At 38.1% G+C, this 18,008-nt stretch overlaps 1 protein-coding gene across 1 annotated transcript in view; it reads left to right on the top strand.

The window, feature by feature from the left end:
- The window catches only part of LOC149014277 (uncharacterized), a 34,962-nt gene extending 17,278 nt beyond the window's left edge, over positions 1–17,684 (top strand). Inside the window, exons 4-8 of the mRNA XM_089157022.1 lie at positions 6,099–6,209; positions 6,304–6,383; positions 16,671–16,707; positions 17,044–17,085; positions 17,217–17,684. Of these exons, the coding sequence (XP_089013148.1) occupies positions 6,099–6,209; positions 6,304–6,383; positions 16,671–16,707; positions 17,044–17,085; positions 17,217–17,296 (350 nt within the window). The 3' untranslated portion in view covers positions 17,297–17,684. The remainder of the gene's footprint in view (positions 1–6,098; positions 6,210–6,303; positions 6,384–16,670; positions 16,708–17,043; positions 17,086–17,216) is intronic.
- The last annotated feature ends 324 nt before the right edge of the window (positions 17,685–18,008 follow it).

The following is an 18,008-nucleotide window of genomic DNA, read 5'->3' as shown; positions in this document are numbered from 1 at the left end:
CCCTACCCCATCTCATCTCAGGTTTACAAATATTTCCAAGATCCTGGCGAGTCTTTGGATAATGCTTATGGCATGTTGATCTTGTTGTAGAGGACGGTATCACCTTGGAGGAAGTGGTGCACAACTTGCATTGCTTGGGCTTCGTCCTCTTCTTTGTTGGCTGCTCTGGGTGCACCATTCTGGGGCTTCAATTGGTAGAACTCAAGTCGCATTGATTGCTACCTCTTCAGTTGGTCTATTCATCTGTGCGGAGGAGTTGAATAATATCAGACCATGCTAGCATCAGTTTCATGATTTCATCGGATGAAGCCAAATTTCTTGCTTGAATATCAAAGATCTTGTTTAAGTTTTTATACATAGCATCTGGTAATCCATTGGCTCTAATACTAAATGAGTGGAACATAACAAGGAGATGAGATAAAATAGGGAAAGAAGTTAGAAAGGAAACTAAGAAGATATAAATAAGAAATAGGAGATAAAATAGAGAAACTTGGCTTTACAAACAATTTCTGCCATCTTGGCTTGGGTGAGGAAGCCTACGTTAAGGATTTCAAGTCTTCCTTTCTTCTTCGTCATTCATCAATAAATACGTGTACAATTGGATGTCACGAGTTCCCACTTCCCATTCCAACAGCTTCTACAATTTCCCCTCAATTCATCCATACAAAACTGCACCCTCTCCATTGCTAATAACTTTGTATAACTGTCCAAGACTTGCAATAATCATGACTTGCATAATATAATCACGAGTTACCATATCATCCAGCTGCCAAGCAACCTCTTGTAAGTAAATCTTTGTACCACCATATGTCAATGGTTAATGACTTTTGCTGCTGAGAAACCATTTAGAGCAAAAACTATAGCAGAAGAGAGAGAGGCTAAGGTAATCATATTCTTTCAAAATCTAAGGCAGTGTTTGGTTATGCAATTCCCTAGAATCGGCTTCAGAATCATGTTTCTAGGGAATCATGAGTCTGTGGAGTTAGGTTCTGTAGAATCATATTCGTAAAAAAAACTGTTTGGTTACCCTGATTCTAATGTGTGGATTTGTCTGAAAAACCATTTGGTTATTGTGATTCTGAAAGTGAATCTGTCTGAAAAACTGTTTGGTTACCTTGATTTTATGAGTGGATTCAACCTGAATCACTTGAAAAATTGTTTGGTTATCCTAATACTATGAGTGGATTCAACCTAAATCACTTGAAAAATTGTTTGGTTATCCTAATTCTATGAGTGGATTCAACCTAAATCACTTTGAAAAGCCATTTGTTTACCCCATGAGTGGATTCAACCTGATTAATAAATTGTATCATATATATAGCGACTTGATATCTATATATATACATGGGGTAATTACTGGGTTGAGGGCTATTGTGAGGAAGAGGAAGAACTTTTTTTCTCTCCCTTTCTTGGGTCGGGTAAGAATTTTTTTTCTTTAATTAGGATTATTTTCCCCCTAATTGTTAAGGGAAACAATTAATTTAATATAAGTGTAAATACGTAATATAAAACTGACAAGACCAAAACTTTGAATTAGCTGCTAGCTCACACATACATGATATATGGCAGCCCCTATTGACAATTGACATATTGCATTTGCGAGAGTACCAAATTAAACAAACCACCACCAACAACTTGACGTACTGGGTCCAATGTCTTTTGGTCTTATAATTGAAGATAAAAGTTCTAATGTATACCCAGTTTAATTAGGATCCCTTTCATGCACTTGACTAATGACAAACTTCTTGGATCTCTTTCCATTTATAACTAACCTGCCATTGGCTATAAATCCAGGGTCCATGCTTTGTTATTGGCATTGCAACAAGTGTGCAGAAAAGAAGTGAAATTAAATGGGATCAATCGAGAAAGTGATTTGATACTAATCAATTAAGAGGAATTGAAGAGAGGTCTTACATGAAAATATTTATATTAAAGAAAGTTGTCAGACTTTATTACATTCCAACCTGACTGATTGGTATCCTTAGTTACAAGACCAAAAGCAAAAGCAAGCACTAACAAAATCCATCTGAATCAACCTACACAAACTGACTCGAGGAAATGTATGACATTTAATCACCATATAGTAACACCATTTACACTCCCTACATCAACCCTGGACATTAGCCTTCTTTGAGAACTTTATCAGAGAAAAGAGGATTGCCAAAATTCATGTGCTCTGACAGTTAATGTCCAATGTGCTTCACAAGATCACTCATAGACATAGAGGCATGGAGTCCAGGAACTTTCACTTGGTCCCACTGGTCGAGCCCTTTTGGTATAGAGACTTTCCTGCAAGTGACAAGTGAACTTACATTTAGTAACTTTCAAACATAGAAATAACCTAAGACATGCATGGTTTCTATATATATGTTTAACCAAATATCATCTTATAAGAAGGCATGTAAGGTTATAGAAGCAGAAAAAATAATTATATACAATGAAGGTTGGGAAAGGTAGCCTAGACTTTATATGCTCCTAGATGTAATCAGCAAGCCAATAACCAAGCCAATGAAAGAGTGAGAGGTCCTACCGTTTATACAGCTACATTTTTCCAACTTCTTGTCTTGAATAGAAGATGCAGTTTTTATTCCAAGAGCAAAACTAGGATATGCTAACAGAAAGGAGATAACATCCCACAGCAACTGGGACAGAGACCAAGCTTACCAAAGTGATTGAATTAGGTTCCACAGTTGTGATTTTCGTTTGTTGTAACTCCACAAAACAAAGCTGCACTCTGGTGTCAAACATATGGCCAATGTGCTAAGGCTGATTTGGAAAAAATACAATGACATATTTGTTTATAGCAATAAACCTCTCACTTGTTTTCAAGTGATTTGATATGCAATAAGAAATAACATGGATTACTATAAATGAGATGAATTTCATCAAATTGTGGTGATTTATCTAGTTCAACAAAAAAAATTACAGCAAGGATTATAAATGCAAGAGGGATGTATTTCATTCAAACAAAATTTACATGAACAAGGTAAACCATCTTCCAAGCAAAAACTAGAAATGCAGACAATCTAAATTTACAGAAACAGAGAAACCATAAATGTGGATCTTTTGCAAGAACTTGAGATGGAGAAGTTTCTTATCCATGAAGTCTCATTCTCAAACATCAACAAGGCTTTTGATTATATGCTGAATGGAGAAGGCATCAAATGCATCATCCGCTTGGAAAAGTAGATGTAAATTTGTGTTTCATGAATAAAATTAGTAGTAGTAGCAGCAATATATAAAATCCAATATCCTCAGATCAGATAAAAAGGAGTTATGGATTCATTTTGAACAAAACAAATCATCTACAACAGACACAACAAGAGTTTGAATCACCAACCAAACCAAGGAACTTTATGGAGCAAATCATGCAGTCAAGAACAACCATTTTGAGATGCCAACAACATAACCCAATGATCTCATTGATGTGCAAAGTGAAGTTGGACAAAATCCTTGTTTTTGGACATAAAATAAACCAAAACATAAATAAAACCAACCAAGAAAAGAATTTCCGATTCTACATTCAATATTCAGTTTGCTACAGCCATTATGAATCAGATGAATTGTTCAACTGACTGAATCCTAGGAGAACCAGGTTCAGTACCATCGAGGCTTAAGGAATTCATGTGTAACCTTAAATGCTATTATATGATAGGACCCTCTTATACCTTCCCCAAAGTCCTAACTCCTTGTCCGGAGTCCTACTCAGAACCTCACTAACAACAGTGTAATCTTTCATTCATTATCACCGAAACAGCAAATACAGCAATCAATACAGATATGTAACAATTTAGTAAACCTGGTAAACTTCCTCAACAGCTAACCAGCAGATATCTAAAGAAGAGATGCAGTTCTTGGAATTAAAAGACAATAACAGAACAATAGAATCACACCCGATACATGTTACCAGCCTCAATCCATAACTCTGGCTGTTCTGCTCTCCTTCCTTAAGCAAGAACCATTCACTCCCTGATAACCAGAACCAGAACCTCTGCACACCCAGAGCTTCCCAGAGGTCTTCCCTCTCCCCCGCAAGCTGTGCTTGCAACTACTGTTTTCTCCTCCCCTTTTCTCTCTCCCTCATTCCCCCTTTTATACTGCCCCTTTCACCTAACAAACTCTAACTAATTTTTACTCTTCTATCCAATCGTCTTCTGCCAGCTGGGATGTCTGCTCTGCAGCTCTGGCTACAGCAGACTCATGGTTATTGTCTAATAAAGAGTTGCCACCTGTCCCCTCCCCTGCTTCAGATGCTAGTGGTGCTATGTTCTCCCTTGTCCCTGCTGTAAGTAATACTCATTTTCCTTGTTTAACCTTGTGTTTGTATACCTGAATAACAAGGGGCTTATCATTATATCTTCGACAAAATGGAAAAATGAAATAACTTTACATTCATGCAACCTGTCATTCAAGCATTAAAGGGAAGAAAATAATTATCAAGAACCACCCCTGCTATAAGAAATTACCATGTTGATCACTGAAATTTAACCATGCTGATCACTGAAATTTGCATTACTAAACAACTAATCCCAAAGTGAACTCCAACTTATAATCGATCCAACTTGTAATTAGGTCAGTGAGAATAAAAATAGAATCAAAGTAACCCCCTCTTAATTTGACTGGAAAAAAAAAACCCTCTTAACACCTTCACCTTGCACACTGTCAAGCTACACTATCAAAAAATAACATTTCAACCTCAACCATTTTCCATCAGTATAAATATTGTAAATTCAGTTCCAAAGGAGAGAAGTTGCAAGCAGATTAGCAGAACTAGGTTCAACTAGGTCCATTCAAGGAGAAAACTGATAAAGCAGATAAGTCATAATGGTGTGATTACCTTTTACCAAACCATGAATCCAATTATTTTCTGCACATTACAAATCAACTTTATTTAAAAACGAGAACAATGAAATTGAAGTTACATTGGCTGCAAACAGGGAGATATTAGATCCGAAACCATACAACAGAAACCAAACGAGATGATTGCTGGGAAGTTGACACAGATCAGAATCCTAGAACAGAAAAGGAAAAGAGGAGAAAAAATGGCAGGTCTGAAGCACAAGAACAAATGCTTGCATTTCCAAATTTTTCCTAACAAAGAAAAACACAAATTTCGATTGCAGTTGGAATTACCTCATAGATTCGTCTTCTTGTTTGGCACTTTGTTAAAATTTTGTTCTTCTTCTTCGATTAGAGTCAACTCCACTAGGTGATGATGCGAGGATGATGGAATGATCACAAGGCGAAGGTGGGAGATAGGAACCGACTTCGACTTTTCTATAGGAACAAAAGTACAACTTTTTGGGGAATCAGAAGACGCACAACATCTGGTTTCAATTCTGCACAGGAGCTTTCATGAATGAAGCTTTCGAAGCAGTGGTGTTCGAAAACTTATAGTGGTGAAGAGTTCCAGCCACCGGCGTTCGAAGAGTTCCAGCCACTGGTGTTCGAATAGATCCAGCCACGGGAGTTCGAAGAGATCTGGCCACCGGAGTTTGAAGACTTGTAGCGGTGTTCGAAGAGATGCAAGATCTGCGACTATGGTTTGGACGAGTATCGTTTGAATCTCAGACCGGAAACCTCAAGTTCTAAGGAGTCACGGGTGATTCTGTCGAGTCTTGTCTATTTATACGAGGAACCAAAATTGGTGATTCTATTTGGAAACCACCTCAATATGTGGTTTCCAGAGAATCACAATTTTACACTACAAAGTAGAATCACCCGATTCTATAGAACCACTTGGATTTCAAATCACCTTGGAACCAAATGATTTTTTTTTATAGAATCACGATTCCCTGGAAGCCGATTCCAGGTAATTGTGGAACCTGCCTAAACTAATTTGGGATAAAGTTTCAAGATAGGGTATTTATTGGAAGAGTGCTTGCCTATTATTAGGAAATATATGGTACAATGTATGTCTATACTATTGTTAACAAGAATTAACATTACTGATTTTGCTTTAAATGTAGTATTTATTTTTCAAGACCAGTTTCATCTGTAAAAATTGTTAGCCAAATTTCCCTTTTACTGACAAGTAAGTACGATTAGATTTGGTAGCTTAATTGATCCGAGTTTGAGATGAACCTTTGCTCTTATAGCTATTGTTGGAGATATCACACCCTCAGATGGTGTGCCTAAAGCAGAAAAGAGCAGGCGTGAGCAAGCAGCTTTAGATGAAATGTGTGAAGTCCTTGGTGGAGGATTGAGAGGTATCAATTTGTTCCTATATTTTGGGTTTGTTTTTAATATCTGTATTTTTTTTTTCTGTGGCAACCTTAATTGATATAATTGAGCTACATGCAGCTGAGGAGATACAAGAACTTTGGGCAGAGTATGAGAATAATGCATCTTTAGAAGCCAATCTTGTTAAAGATTTTGATAAGGTGCTTTTCTTGAATTCTTGTGATATTAACAATTTGGAAAGGCATTTGTTGAATATTTAAATGAAATAGTTTTGCTGTCTAAAAACAGACACAGGTGTGGGATTCTTCCCACACCAGCTCTACAATAGGAATAGGTGTAGGGATTTCCTCTATGCCAGCACTAAAATCATGGGAGTATCTTAAGATTGTTTAATTTTACTTTGTAGCCTCGAGGTCAAGGCATCGAAACAGCCTCCCAACAAAAATTGTAGGGGTAAGACTGCATATGGAAATTGCCCCCCGGACTCCACTTGTGGAAAAACCTTCGAAAATGTAGTCTTAATTGGGATTTCCCTTGAATTGTAGTTTTAGTTTGAGTTCAAGTTTTATTTTGAGTCCTAGCTCTATTTTGAGTTTGAATTCTTTGTCAACCATTGTGGCTATAAATGCAATTCAGTTGCTCAGTTGAGCCCGTGATTTATTTAATGGGAGTTTGTTTTGAGCATTACTGACTCTTGAGTTAGCTATTCTGGTCCCCATTCTCCTTCCATCAAGTTTCTTCTACAACTTAATTCTGATTGTTTGATCTCTTAAAATCTCCTTTAAATTGCTGGACATTCTCTTCAAGATCAAGGAAAACTTCAACCATTGAAGCTGTGTTCAAGAAGGTCATAAACAATCAATAAATTTAATAGTTCCTCTTCTCTTAATCCTCTAAATCATAAACCCTAGCTTTCCTCCTGTCTCTAAGCTTCATTCACAAACCCAAATACTACACTGACCTATCCAGCCATCAGAGACACACCATGGTTGAACCGACGCCCTTACAGCCCTGGAAGTACTTAACCCACACCTGTGCCTGGGATTCCAATCATAAACCCTAGATTCACCATTGTTCTCCTTTCTAAAACCCAGAAACCACACTCTAATTTAATGCAATTGAATTCAAGCACACTTCCGCTGGTAAAACCAAGGATCAAGGTCATAGTTCCACTGTTAAAACCAAGGATCAAGATCACACTTCCACTGTTAAAGTCAAGGATCAAGATCTGAGTTTCAAGGCTGGTTTTTTGACCAGTCAGAACAAAGATATGGTCAAGATGGTTGAAACTTGAAACCAGGTCAAAACTGGGGATCTTGGGAGTGAAACTCAGCATGTGGACTGGTCTTGCTGACACCATCGAGAGTTGTCAAAACTACTGAAACATGTTGAAAGAAGACGAAACTAATGAAACTAGGTTGATTGAAATTGGTTAAAAAATGTCATAATATTGGTTGAAACCATTAAAGTTTTCTAAATATTGTCAAAAACTTGTCGAAAGCTGAGATGTTTAGAACTAACCCATGGTTCCATCTTGGTTTCTTGGGTAGCCAAAATTTAACTGACTTTTCGGCTCATGTTTGAAATTTAACATAATGTTCACTGATAGACTCTCCCCTATGTCAACAGATCCTAGTTGTTCCATTAAGCCGAAGGTACTTCCAGACCCTAACCCTAATTTGACATAAAATCCCATTCTTGACCTAGCAGAAACTACTAGTTCATCCCAGATCCTGGTCATTGGCTTCTAGTTTCTAGTTGGATTGCTTCCAAGAATCCAATCTAGAACTACAATGTTAAGGTATATTTTATTTAAAGGGAATTTCTAGATCTGAGTACTTAGACATAACACAGATATTATGTTGACCTCTATGGCTTTTAATGCAGTAGAATGATCATGTTTCTGGTTGGGTCATTTTTCTGGTCCAAAACCATGCTTATGGCCCAATGAAGGTTTAGACCTGCAAACTAGGAACTGAGAGACCCATTGGAGATCTTCAAATAGTTTGCATTTCCTATTTTTCAGATTCCTTAAAATCAAGATTTGTACCCATTTGAAGAGTTTAAAGCTTTCTTATAGTTTAAGCATTCTAGGGAATCAACAATTATTATCTCCAAAATTCTTGTGGTTACAGGTTTCAAACTTTAACCTGCAGGCCAAGAACTGTGAGACCTGTTGGAGATCTTCAAGTAGCTTGCGTCTCCTATCTTCCGGATTTCCTAAAATTGAGATTTGTTAAGACCCATTTGAAGAGGTTTAAAGCTTTCTTTCGGCATTCCAGGAAAATCTTATCTCCAAAATGCTTGTGGTTCTAGGTCTCAAACCTCATTTTCAATCTAAGTCTTAGGATTTTTTTATCTATTTATTCATGGAAATAGTGGACTGGTTTGGAACACTCCAAGTCAGTCAACTTTTGGGAAATTCTTCAACAGTTTGTTTAATTAGGTACTCTATAAAAAACTGCCTATCACTGAAGGAAATTTCTTTTCTTCCATCAATTTGGCCCATCACATTAGTCCATCCACCTGATCTGCATCAACTTGATGTCAAAACCAAACCTTGCCAATGATACTACAGATCCTACCCTCTTGTTTGTGATGCTAATCATGGCATGAAAATTTGACCGTGGCAAAAATTCCAGGAGAAATGACTGGATTGAAGGTGATGACTAGAACTCCTCTAAATTGCAATTTATCTCCCATCACCCCTGTTGGCGATACCCCAAGGTTAGGCTTATTGTTGTTACCTGAGGTTTAGGTTCCACATTGCGGTCTAGTAGCTAAAGACCATTTTCTTTTTCTCTTGCCCCGCTTTCCCTCTCTCTGTTTGCACACTTTCTCTCCTATTCTCGGGGTTTTGGTAATGATATTTTATTCATCCCCCCCACCAAAAAAAAAAATAAAAAAATGTAAACATTGTTGCCAAGGGAGAATTGAGGAAGTTTCAAATACCAATGTGTGAGGGGGTTACAAACATAGTATTGCTTGGCAGAGGTCTCTAAGAGAAGGAGACCATTGCAAAATTCTAGAAGGGTCACTTTCTTTTTCTCGTTAAGGAGTTCTCCAATATTGAAATTGATTTGCTTCTCCCCTCCTTGCTCTACATTAATGTAGGTAAAGATGCCTGGTTTTTTTCGTTCATAGATGAACCCACTTATAGGAAGGGATTGTTAGAGTTGCAATTTTGTAAATTGAGAATCACTGGTCAAGATAAATCATTCTTTACCTACACATTGAAACCTCACCAAAGATTTAGTAGATAGTTCAAGAAGAATCTCTTTTACGAGTTCCTTGGGGAGATAGGTGTTGGATTTTACTCGGAGTTCAATTAGAGTTTGTATTCATGTAAAATTCTATTTCTTGTTACCTAAGTAATGGTATTTATGTAATAGTGTACTTTCCACTTAATTATAAATAGAGGGCTTGAGATCATTGATCAATAAGCCATTCTACCAATATCATGTTTCTCAACATGGCATTAGAGCCTAGGTTCGATTAGAGAAGGGAAGAGAAGAAAAAAATTCTCGTTGAGGAAGACCTACCTCCATTGCCGAGACTTCTCTCCAGAACCCATCGCCTGCTTCTGTTGCCATCGCCGTCGCCTGCTTCCATCCCTATTGTCATCGTCCTTCACAGGTAAACCTACTCTGCTTCTGAAATCCTATTAAACCCATCGCATGAAATAGACTAGACCATAACCATATATATTTTTTCTTTGGTTCTATTAGCCAAAAACCAGTAGACCAGACCAGATTTTTTTCTCTGGTTCTATTAGCCAAAAACCAGTGCACTAGACCAGACCATCCATCCTTTGACCGAACCATATTTTGATGTCTCAAGGGTTGGTTTATTTGTTTTTTCTTTCATAGTTTTTGCACCTTAAAAAAAAGAAAAAAAAGGTGTTCCTTATATGTATTTTTTGAATTGTTTGGGCTGTTCGACTATTGCATTCTGCGATGTTTTTGTTACTTCGAAAGGGTGAAGACAGAAAAACAACAAACAATTTTGTCAATATGACAACTATTGATGGTACTCCTGCTCCCACTGGCTCCGAACATTACCCCACTCTTCATTCTCTTTCAGTGAGATTTGATGGACCAAATTATTTGATTTGGTCTTGCTCTGTTTACCTGACTATTGCCGGAAGAGGACTTGTTGGACACATTACAGGCGCCACTATCAAACCTACTACCATATGTGTTTTACAGGATGAATGGATCTCGAATGACTCTCTTATTATGTCATTTTTTTTGAATTCCATGATTCCAAATATTGCCCGTGGATATCTATTACTTGATACTGCAGCCCAAATCTGGAAGGCTACTACTGAAACATATGGACAGTTGGGGAATGATGCATAGGTTTATGAGCTACGAAAGAAGCTTTATGAGACTACCCAAAAGGAACTGAATGTAGCCCAATATTATGCCGCATTGTGATCTCTTTGGCAGGAGTTGGATTATTATGGGAATTATCACCCCACTAACCTAGATGATGTGACTACTTATAGGAAGCACATTGATAAGATTCAGGTATATGATTTCTTGGTAGGTTTGAATGTGGAGTACGATCATATCAGAGTGCAAGTATTAAGTCGTTCTCTCTTTCCTACACTAGAGTCTTATGCTCTTGTTCAGTGTGAGGAAAGTCGTCGATTAGCCATACTTCATACTCCTATTATGGAGAAATCAACCTTATAGTCTGTTCGCACTAAATCTGATTCGGCTAAGGAGATTGTCAAGTGTGGGCATTGTCATAAACCATATCAGATCAAGGCCAATTGTTGGAAATTGCATGGGAAACCTGCTGATTTTGAGAAAAAAAGAGCACAAACAAAGGGAAAACCAAAGGCCAATCTTTCTGAGATAGTTTCCACAACACCCTCTGCAGACGTTGGTTTTTCACAGGAGGAGTTACCTACTCTGCGTCGTATTTTGCAGTCTTCTACTGCCGGTACAGCCTTTACCACTGCTTCCTCTACTACCCGTACCAACTCCTACCTTGCTACTTTAGGTAAAACTTTTACAGGCTTTAAAGTTTCTTCAGTTTCTACTCCTTGGATCATTAATACAGGAGCCACAAATCATATGACAGGTTTATCCTCCTTTTTCTTACAATATTCTCCAACTTCCGGAAATGATAAAGTTCAAATTGCTGATTGATCCTATTCTTCCATTGCTGGAAAATGGACAATTCAGCATTCTCCATCACTTTCTTTGTCTAAAGTTTTACATGTTCCCTCTTTCTCTACTAACTTGCTCTCTATCAGTAGGTTTACACATGACTTGAATTGTAAAGTGATTTTTTCCCATCTTACTGTGTCTTCCAGGATCTAGTCATGGGGAAGGAGATTGGACATGGTAAACTAGACAATGGACTTTATTTGCTCGAGCCAATTGGAGGATCTACTTCTGCTCTGACTACATCTTCTAATCAGGTCCATTCGGTAATATCAGAGCTTCATCAGTGGCACCGTAGGCTAGGTCACCCCCTCTAGGAACTCTTAAGAAAATATTTCCTGATTTGGTTTCTTCTTGTACTGAGGATGATTTTTTTTGTGAAGCCTGCATTTTTGCGAAGTAAACTTGTGCTACTTATTTATCTTCTCTTCATAATAGAAAATATATTCCTTTTATGCTAATTCATACTGACGTGTGGGGTCCCTGCCGACGTGTGTCTATTACTGGCTATAGGTACTTTGTTACTTCTATTGATGGTCACTCTTGTTTTACATGGATTTATCTTTTAAAACAAAAAAAATGAGGTTTTTCGATGTTTTCGTGACTTTCATAATATGATTGAAACTTAGTTTAATGCCACTGTGAAGATCCTTCGCAGTGACAATGGCACAGAGTATATAGATGGTGCATTTCAGAGATATCTCTCTGACTCTGTCATAATACACCAGACTAGTTGTGTTGATATGGCTGCCCAAAATGGGGTTGCCGAAAGGAAGAATCAGCATCTTTTAGAAATAGCCCGTTCAATTATGATTGCTACGAATGTACCTGACCAATACTGGAGTGATGCTAGACTCACTGTTTCTTACCTTATGAATAGGATGCGCAGTAGGATACTTGGTTTTAAATGTCCTAATGAGATTCTCCAGGGAGCCTTTTTTTTATTATTCCCCCAAAGATTTTTGGATGTGTGTGTTATGCTAGAATCATAGCCCACCATAGTAAGCTGGCTCCCCACGGCCTACGCTGCATATTTTTGGGGTATTTTGCTACTCAAAAAGGGTATAAATGTTATCATCCTCCTTCTAAGAAAACTATTGTATCTATGGATGTAATTTTTAATGAGTCTTGCCCTTACTATACACCTCTCTAGGGGGAGAGTCCTAGAGGAGAGGTGTTCTTTCTAACTCTAGATCTTTCTATCACACACCAACACAACTTAAGAGTTCAAGAAGAGTTTCCTGACCAGGGGGAGACTTCGGCCAATATACCTGAGGACTCTAATACTCCCCCTTCATTTTCTGAACCATGTGAAGAACCTAGCCAGGGGAAGACCATTCCTGTGATACACACTATTGAGGTCTTTCAAAATCAAATTGCCTAGAATAAGGAGGTGCAGACTTATCAGAGGAAGAATTACAACCGGCTAAAGCAGGTGGAGAAAGGTGACACGTTACCACTTCAGTCTCCTGCTCCAGAATCAGATCCTACTGTTCCCCTTAAGGTATCTTCTTTTGATCTTCCTATTACTGTTAGAAAAGGAGTCAGATCTTGTACTTAACATCCCATAGCTAAATATGTTTCTTATAACTCTTTGTCTGACTCCTACCATGCTTTTATATCCTCTCTGTCATTTGTATCTGTTCCTAAAAGTTGGCAGGAAGCCTATGCTGATAAGAGATAGAAGGCAACTATGGTAGAGGAAATGAAGGCAATGAAGAAAAATGACACTTGGGAGCTAGTTACACTTCCTCCAGGAAAAAAACCAGTGGGCTGCAAATGGGTGTTTGTGGTTAAACAAAATATGGATGGATCAGTCAACAAGTTGAAAGCTAGACTTGTTGTAAAGGGGTTTACCCAGACCTATGGAATTGATTATCAGGAGACTTTTGCCCCTGTTGCGAAACTAAACACTGTCAGAGTTTTGTTGTCTGTAGCTGTGAACAAAGACTGAAACTTGCACCAACTAGACGTAAAGAATGGCTTCTTACATGGGTAGTTAGCGGAAGAAGTTTATATGAAAATCCCATATGGTTTCTCTAATGACAATACTGCAGAGAAAGTTTTTTGGTTGAAGAGGTCAATTTATGGGCTAAAACAGTCTCCTAGATGCTGGTTTGGACGCTTCCTGAAGGCAATGACTTCTATTGGATATAAGCAAAGCAATGCTGATCATACACTATTTGTCAAGAAGTTAGGGACTAACATCACACTTCTCATTGTTTATGTAGACGATATTGTCATCATAGGGAATGATGGTGAAGAAATTCAAAGGTTGAAGGACTTTCTTGGCAGAGAGTTTGAGATTAAAAATCTAGGGAAGTTATAGTATTTCTTAGGGATTGAGGTGGCTCGATCAAAGAAGGGTATATTCCTATCCCAAAGAAAGTATGTCCTAGATTTATTATCAGAAGTGAGAATTTTAGGGTGTAAAGCAGTTGATACCCCTATTGAAGTTGGAGCTAAACTTAAAGAAAAAGAGGGAGAACCAGTGGACGAAGGAAGATACCAAAGGCTGATAGGGAAGCTTATTTACTTGTCCCACACCAGGTCAAACATCGCTTATGCCGTGGGGATAGTGAGTCAATTCATGCATGATCCGTATTTAGCTCACATGAAGGCTATTACCAGAATACTACAGTATTTGAAGGGAACTCCTGGAAAAGGAATACTTTTGTCACCCACTGATAATTTAAAAGTAGAAGCATACACTGATGCAGATTGGGCTGGATCTCCAGACAGGAAGTCAATTACAGGTTACTGTACCTTTTTTGGAGGTAATCTAGTTACTTGGAGAAGTAAGAAATAGAGTAGCTTTATCTAGTACCGAAGCTGAATATAGAGCTATGGTTTGTGGAGTTTGTGAGCTACTATGGTTGAAAGGCTTGCTGCAAGATATTGGAGTCCAAGTTCGAAACCCTATGATGTTATATTGTGACAACAAGGCTGCTATTAGTATTGCTAATAATCCGGTGCAACATGATCGAACTAAGCACATTGAAATTGACAAGTTTTTTGTCAGAGAAAAACTGGAACAAGGGCTTATCTGTATGCCTTTTGTGAGATCTGGAGACCAAGTAGCAGATGTTTTCACTAAGGGTTTGAAAAAAAGAGATTTTCTTCCTATTGTAGGCAAGTTGGGCATGACTAATATCTATACCTCAACTTGAGGGGGAGTGTTGGATTCTACTAGGAGTTCAATTAGAGTTTGTATTTATGTAAAACTCTATTTCTTGTTACTCAAGTAATGATATTTATGTAATAGTGTACTTTCCACTTAATTATAAATAGAGGGCTTAAGATCGTTGATCAATAAGCCATTCTACCGATATCGTGTTTCTCAACAATAGGCATTGTGTATCTTCTTGTTGCCGATCTCGCTTGAACATAGACACATAAAAGAACTCCCATTTTCATATAGAAAGACAAAATCAAAGTTAGAACGGGACTTGGAATTGGAACATCAAGTTTGAGTTGCACTTGAATCTGATCTTTTATCTGGTTATTCACCCTTACTAATATCACAGGTTAAATGTGTATTTTTGCAAAACGTGAAAGAGATCTCTTTCCTTCATCTCCTCTATTTTTGAACAAGTTCTCGTAATGGAAACCGCATGATGTAAGCAAGCCTACCCCCCCCCCTTCTGAATAAGTAAGTTGGGCCCAAGAACCAAGCCCATTGGCGCACCAAGTAGGCAGGCCAAACCCTACATGGGGTAAATTGGTCTTTTTCCCACTTCATGTGGACAGTAAAATAGTCTAGTAATTTTCTTCATATTTTTGTGGGTCTATATATACTTCTATTTTTTATTTTTTTAATTTATTATTGAGAGTCCTAGTCAGAGATGTAGTCCCAATTGGAATCAATTTTAAAGTGAGATTCCTTTTAGATAATTAGTTAATAATTCTGCAAGTTGTGTTTTTAAGATTCCTTTCTAGTGGTTTTTTATTTATTGAATTGTGAAGGGGATCCTAGTCTATAAAGGATTCCCTAGTTGAGCCCAATTTGGTCTCCATGTTTTAGTCCAAGTCTTTTCCCTCCAATTGTTAAGCTATTTAAAGTCCCCTCCTTTTTAAAAAAAATGAGTTGAAAAATAATAAAATTGAAGACTTGGGAGTCGTGGGAAGCTTAGCCCACGGCCTGGGTTGAGTGTTTCGGTGTCTGCAAGTCCAGCTTTTTCTTCATTCTTTTCAAGCTCGGTGGCAGCCCTCTTCAACTCAATTCAGAATTCAGACCTTCCTAAAACCAGAAAGTACACTCCCAGCCCCCTCTTCAACCCCAATCCCCTTCCCTATCCATCGCAAACCCCTCCCCCCTCCCCCCCTAAATCTTGAGGTTGCAAGCCCCCACCCCTACCACTCATTCTTTCCCTCTCGCAGCCCTCCCCAACCCCTCCTAACCCTTGCGGCTACCCTTCCCCAGCCTCCTCCTCTCCCTTCCACCTTCTTTTCCCTCTTCTTGATCTTGCGGCTGATTTAGAAGAAAGGAAAACATTCAGAAAACAAAGAAAGAAGAAAGAAAGAAGAAAGAAAGATGGAAAGAAAAGAAAGAAGAGAAATGGCCCACGATCCATCCAAGAAGTTCAAAAACCCCATCAAGATCAACCAAAAATCCTATAACAGCCGATGTCTTTACCCATTACTTCATCCAATTGTCCCTACCCTAGGCCAAAGACAGGCCCTACCTTGTTATTTTTCAGGTTACACTCAGGCAGTGTGGGTAAACCTACCTGAGTGCCCATTAGCAGTCTCCTTCATATTGAGGCAGAAAGTGTATCCTGTTAAAATGTTGCTTAATATTAGTTCAGTTTTCATTTCAAACACCAACCCCATCTTTTCTTTTTTAATCTGTGTTGTCCGGCAAACCCCCTGACATAATAAGTGATTTGCGACACATTATGGTTTTAATGATCTAACAACATGGTAAATCTGCCAGATGAATATTATTAGATCCTATGTTTGTCACTAGTTCAGTGAGGTTTCTGTGGCTTTCATGGTAATGTTGCCGGATGATAAGACATCATTGGTGGGTGTCAGATTAGCTTCTGCCACTTACAGCTTGGGTAAGCTTACAATAGATCCTTTAATGGTCTTTTAATATTTCCTTAATTAGTTAATTTAATCCATTCTTAGTGCTGGAAAATGATTTGATGCTTCTTTTTTGGTTCTTTTAAATTTCTTCATACCAACACCCACTGACCCACAGATAGATTTCATTTGCAGTTTATTTTTATTTTATAGCCTTTCCTTTTGTTTGGCGCCATCCAATAGAAGCCTTCTAACGATTTTTTTTTCATTTCTGGCCAGGTTGAAATGATTCTGCAAGCGTTGGAATATGAAATGGGTAAGCTTCTTGTCCATGAAACAATTAATGCCCTTGTGCTTCAAGACTAGAATTGGAGGATGCGAGTAAATCAATGATAAAATTTAACTATCCTAGTGAAAATTATGCCTTAATATGCTTCAGTGGTATGATGCTGTTGTTCAGTGTATGTGGTTAGTTTTACCCACTCCATTCCATGGATGTCCAAAAAATATGTACTAGAAATAGATTTTTTTGTCATACATTTGGATATTTTGGTATGAACTATTTGTGAATTGCACACTGAATTTTTGTTTTTTTAATTTTAAGTATTTGCTATTTTTGTCCCTAAGAGTATTTTTATTTTCTGCATGGCAGAGCATGGAAAGGTGCTTGATGAATTTTTTCTATCTACAGCAGGTACCTGAACTTTCATCAAGTACATTTGGTGGTATTACTGTTTCAGCTATCGTTACTTTTGTACCCAACCCTTCAATATGTTTTTCTGTGTGCTTGCGGTACCTCAAGTTTTGTTGTCTGTTGATTTGCAGGGAAGTTCCAAACAGAGGTAGGAAAGAAATGGGCGGCTGAGATCACAAAAAGAAGAAATTCAAAGTTGGGCAATAGGTGAACTCTTTTTATGATCTAAGCCATTCATGTTTTCTAGACAAGATGAGGATCACCTGTACATGGATAGCTGACCCAGTAGCATGCCTGCGACCGTTATTTTGAATTACTGGTTTGACTCACCTGCCTTTGGAGTGTCGAACCTTGTTGACCCCATGATTGGCCCACGCTCACAATAGAAGTCTTCCCCACTGCAATGAGTAGTAGAGATGTTACAATAAAACCATGACCAGAAAGAAAAGTATACTTTGGATACTTTGGGCAACTTTGAAGCTGTGCTAGGTTGATTCTGGGTAAAGCCTGTAAACGAGCTTCAACAAAAACCTTATAACATATATTATTACATATAGAAATTCGGATTGGTATCATTTCTGGTGTTATCTGGTTTATATTTCTATGTGACAATATTATTGGGTTGTTCAGAGGCATTGTCAGCCCAAGAAACCCATTTGGGCAGCTGTGAACCCGCTCAAACTGTGAGCTAAACTGCGAGAATACCCAAGCCTGAGTTTGGGTTTGAAATATAACCAATGGTCGATTTTGGAAGCTGGATTTCCAATTGGCTTTCCAGTAGAAAACAGGAGTGAGCCTTTGCTTTTTGTGGAGAATGGTATTTAGTGAATACCCTATACCTTTAATAGGGGAAATCGAGTTTACAATCATCAAAAGAAGTGCTGCGAGCTCTTGATGTCTTGAGTTTTGACTCTTCTTGCCTT

Source organism: Hakea prostrata, chromosome 5 (genome assembly GCF_041222555.1).
Source record: "Hakea prostrata isolate BN-2017 chromosome 5, UWA_Hpros_2, whole genome shotgun sequence".
NCBI classification, from domain to species: Eukaryota; Viridiplantae; Streptophyta; class Magnoliopsida; order Proteales; family Proteaceae; genus Hakea; species Hakea prostrata.
This window is presented reverse-complemented; position numbering and strand designations above follow the sequence as displayed.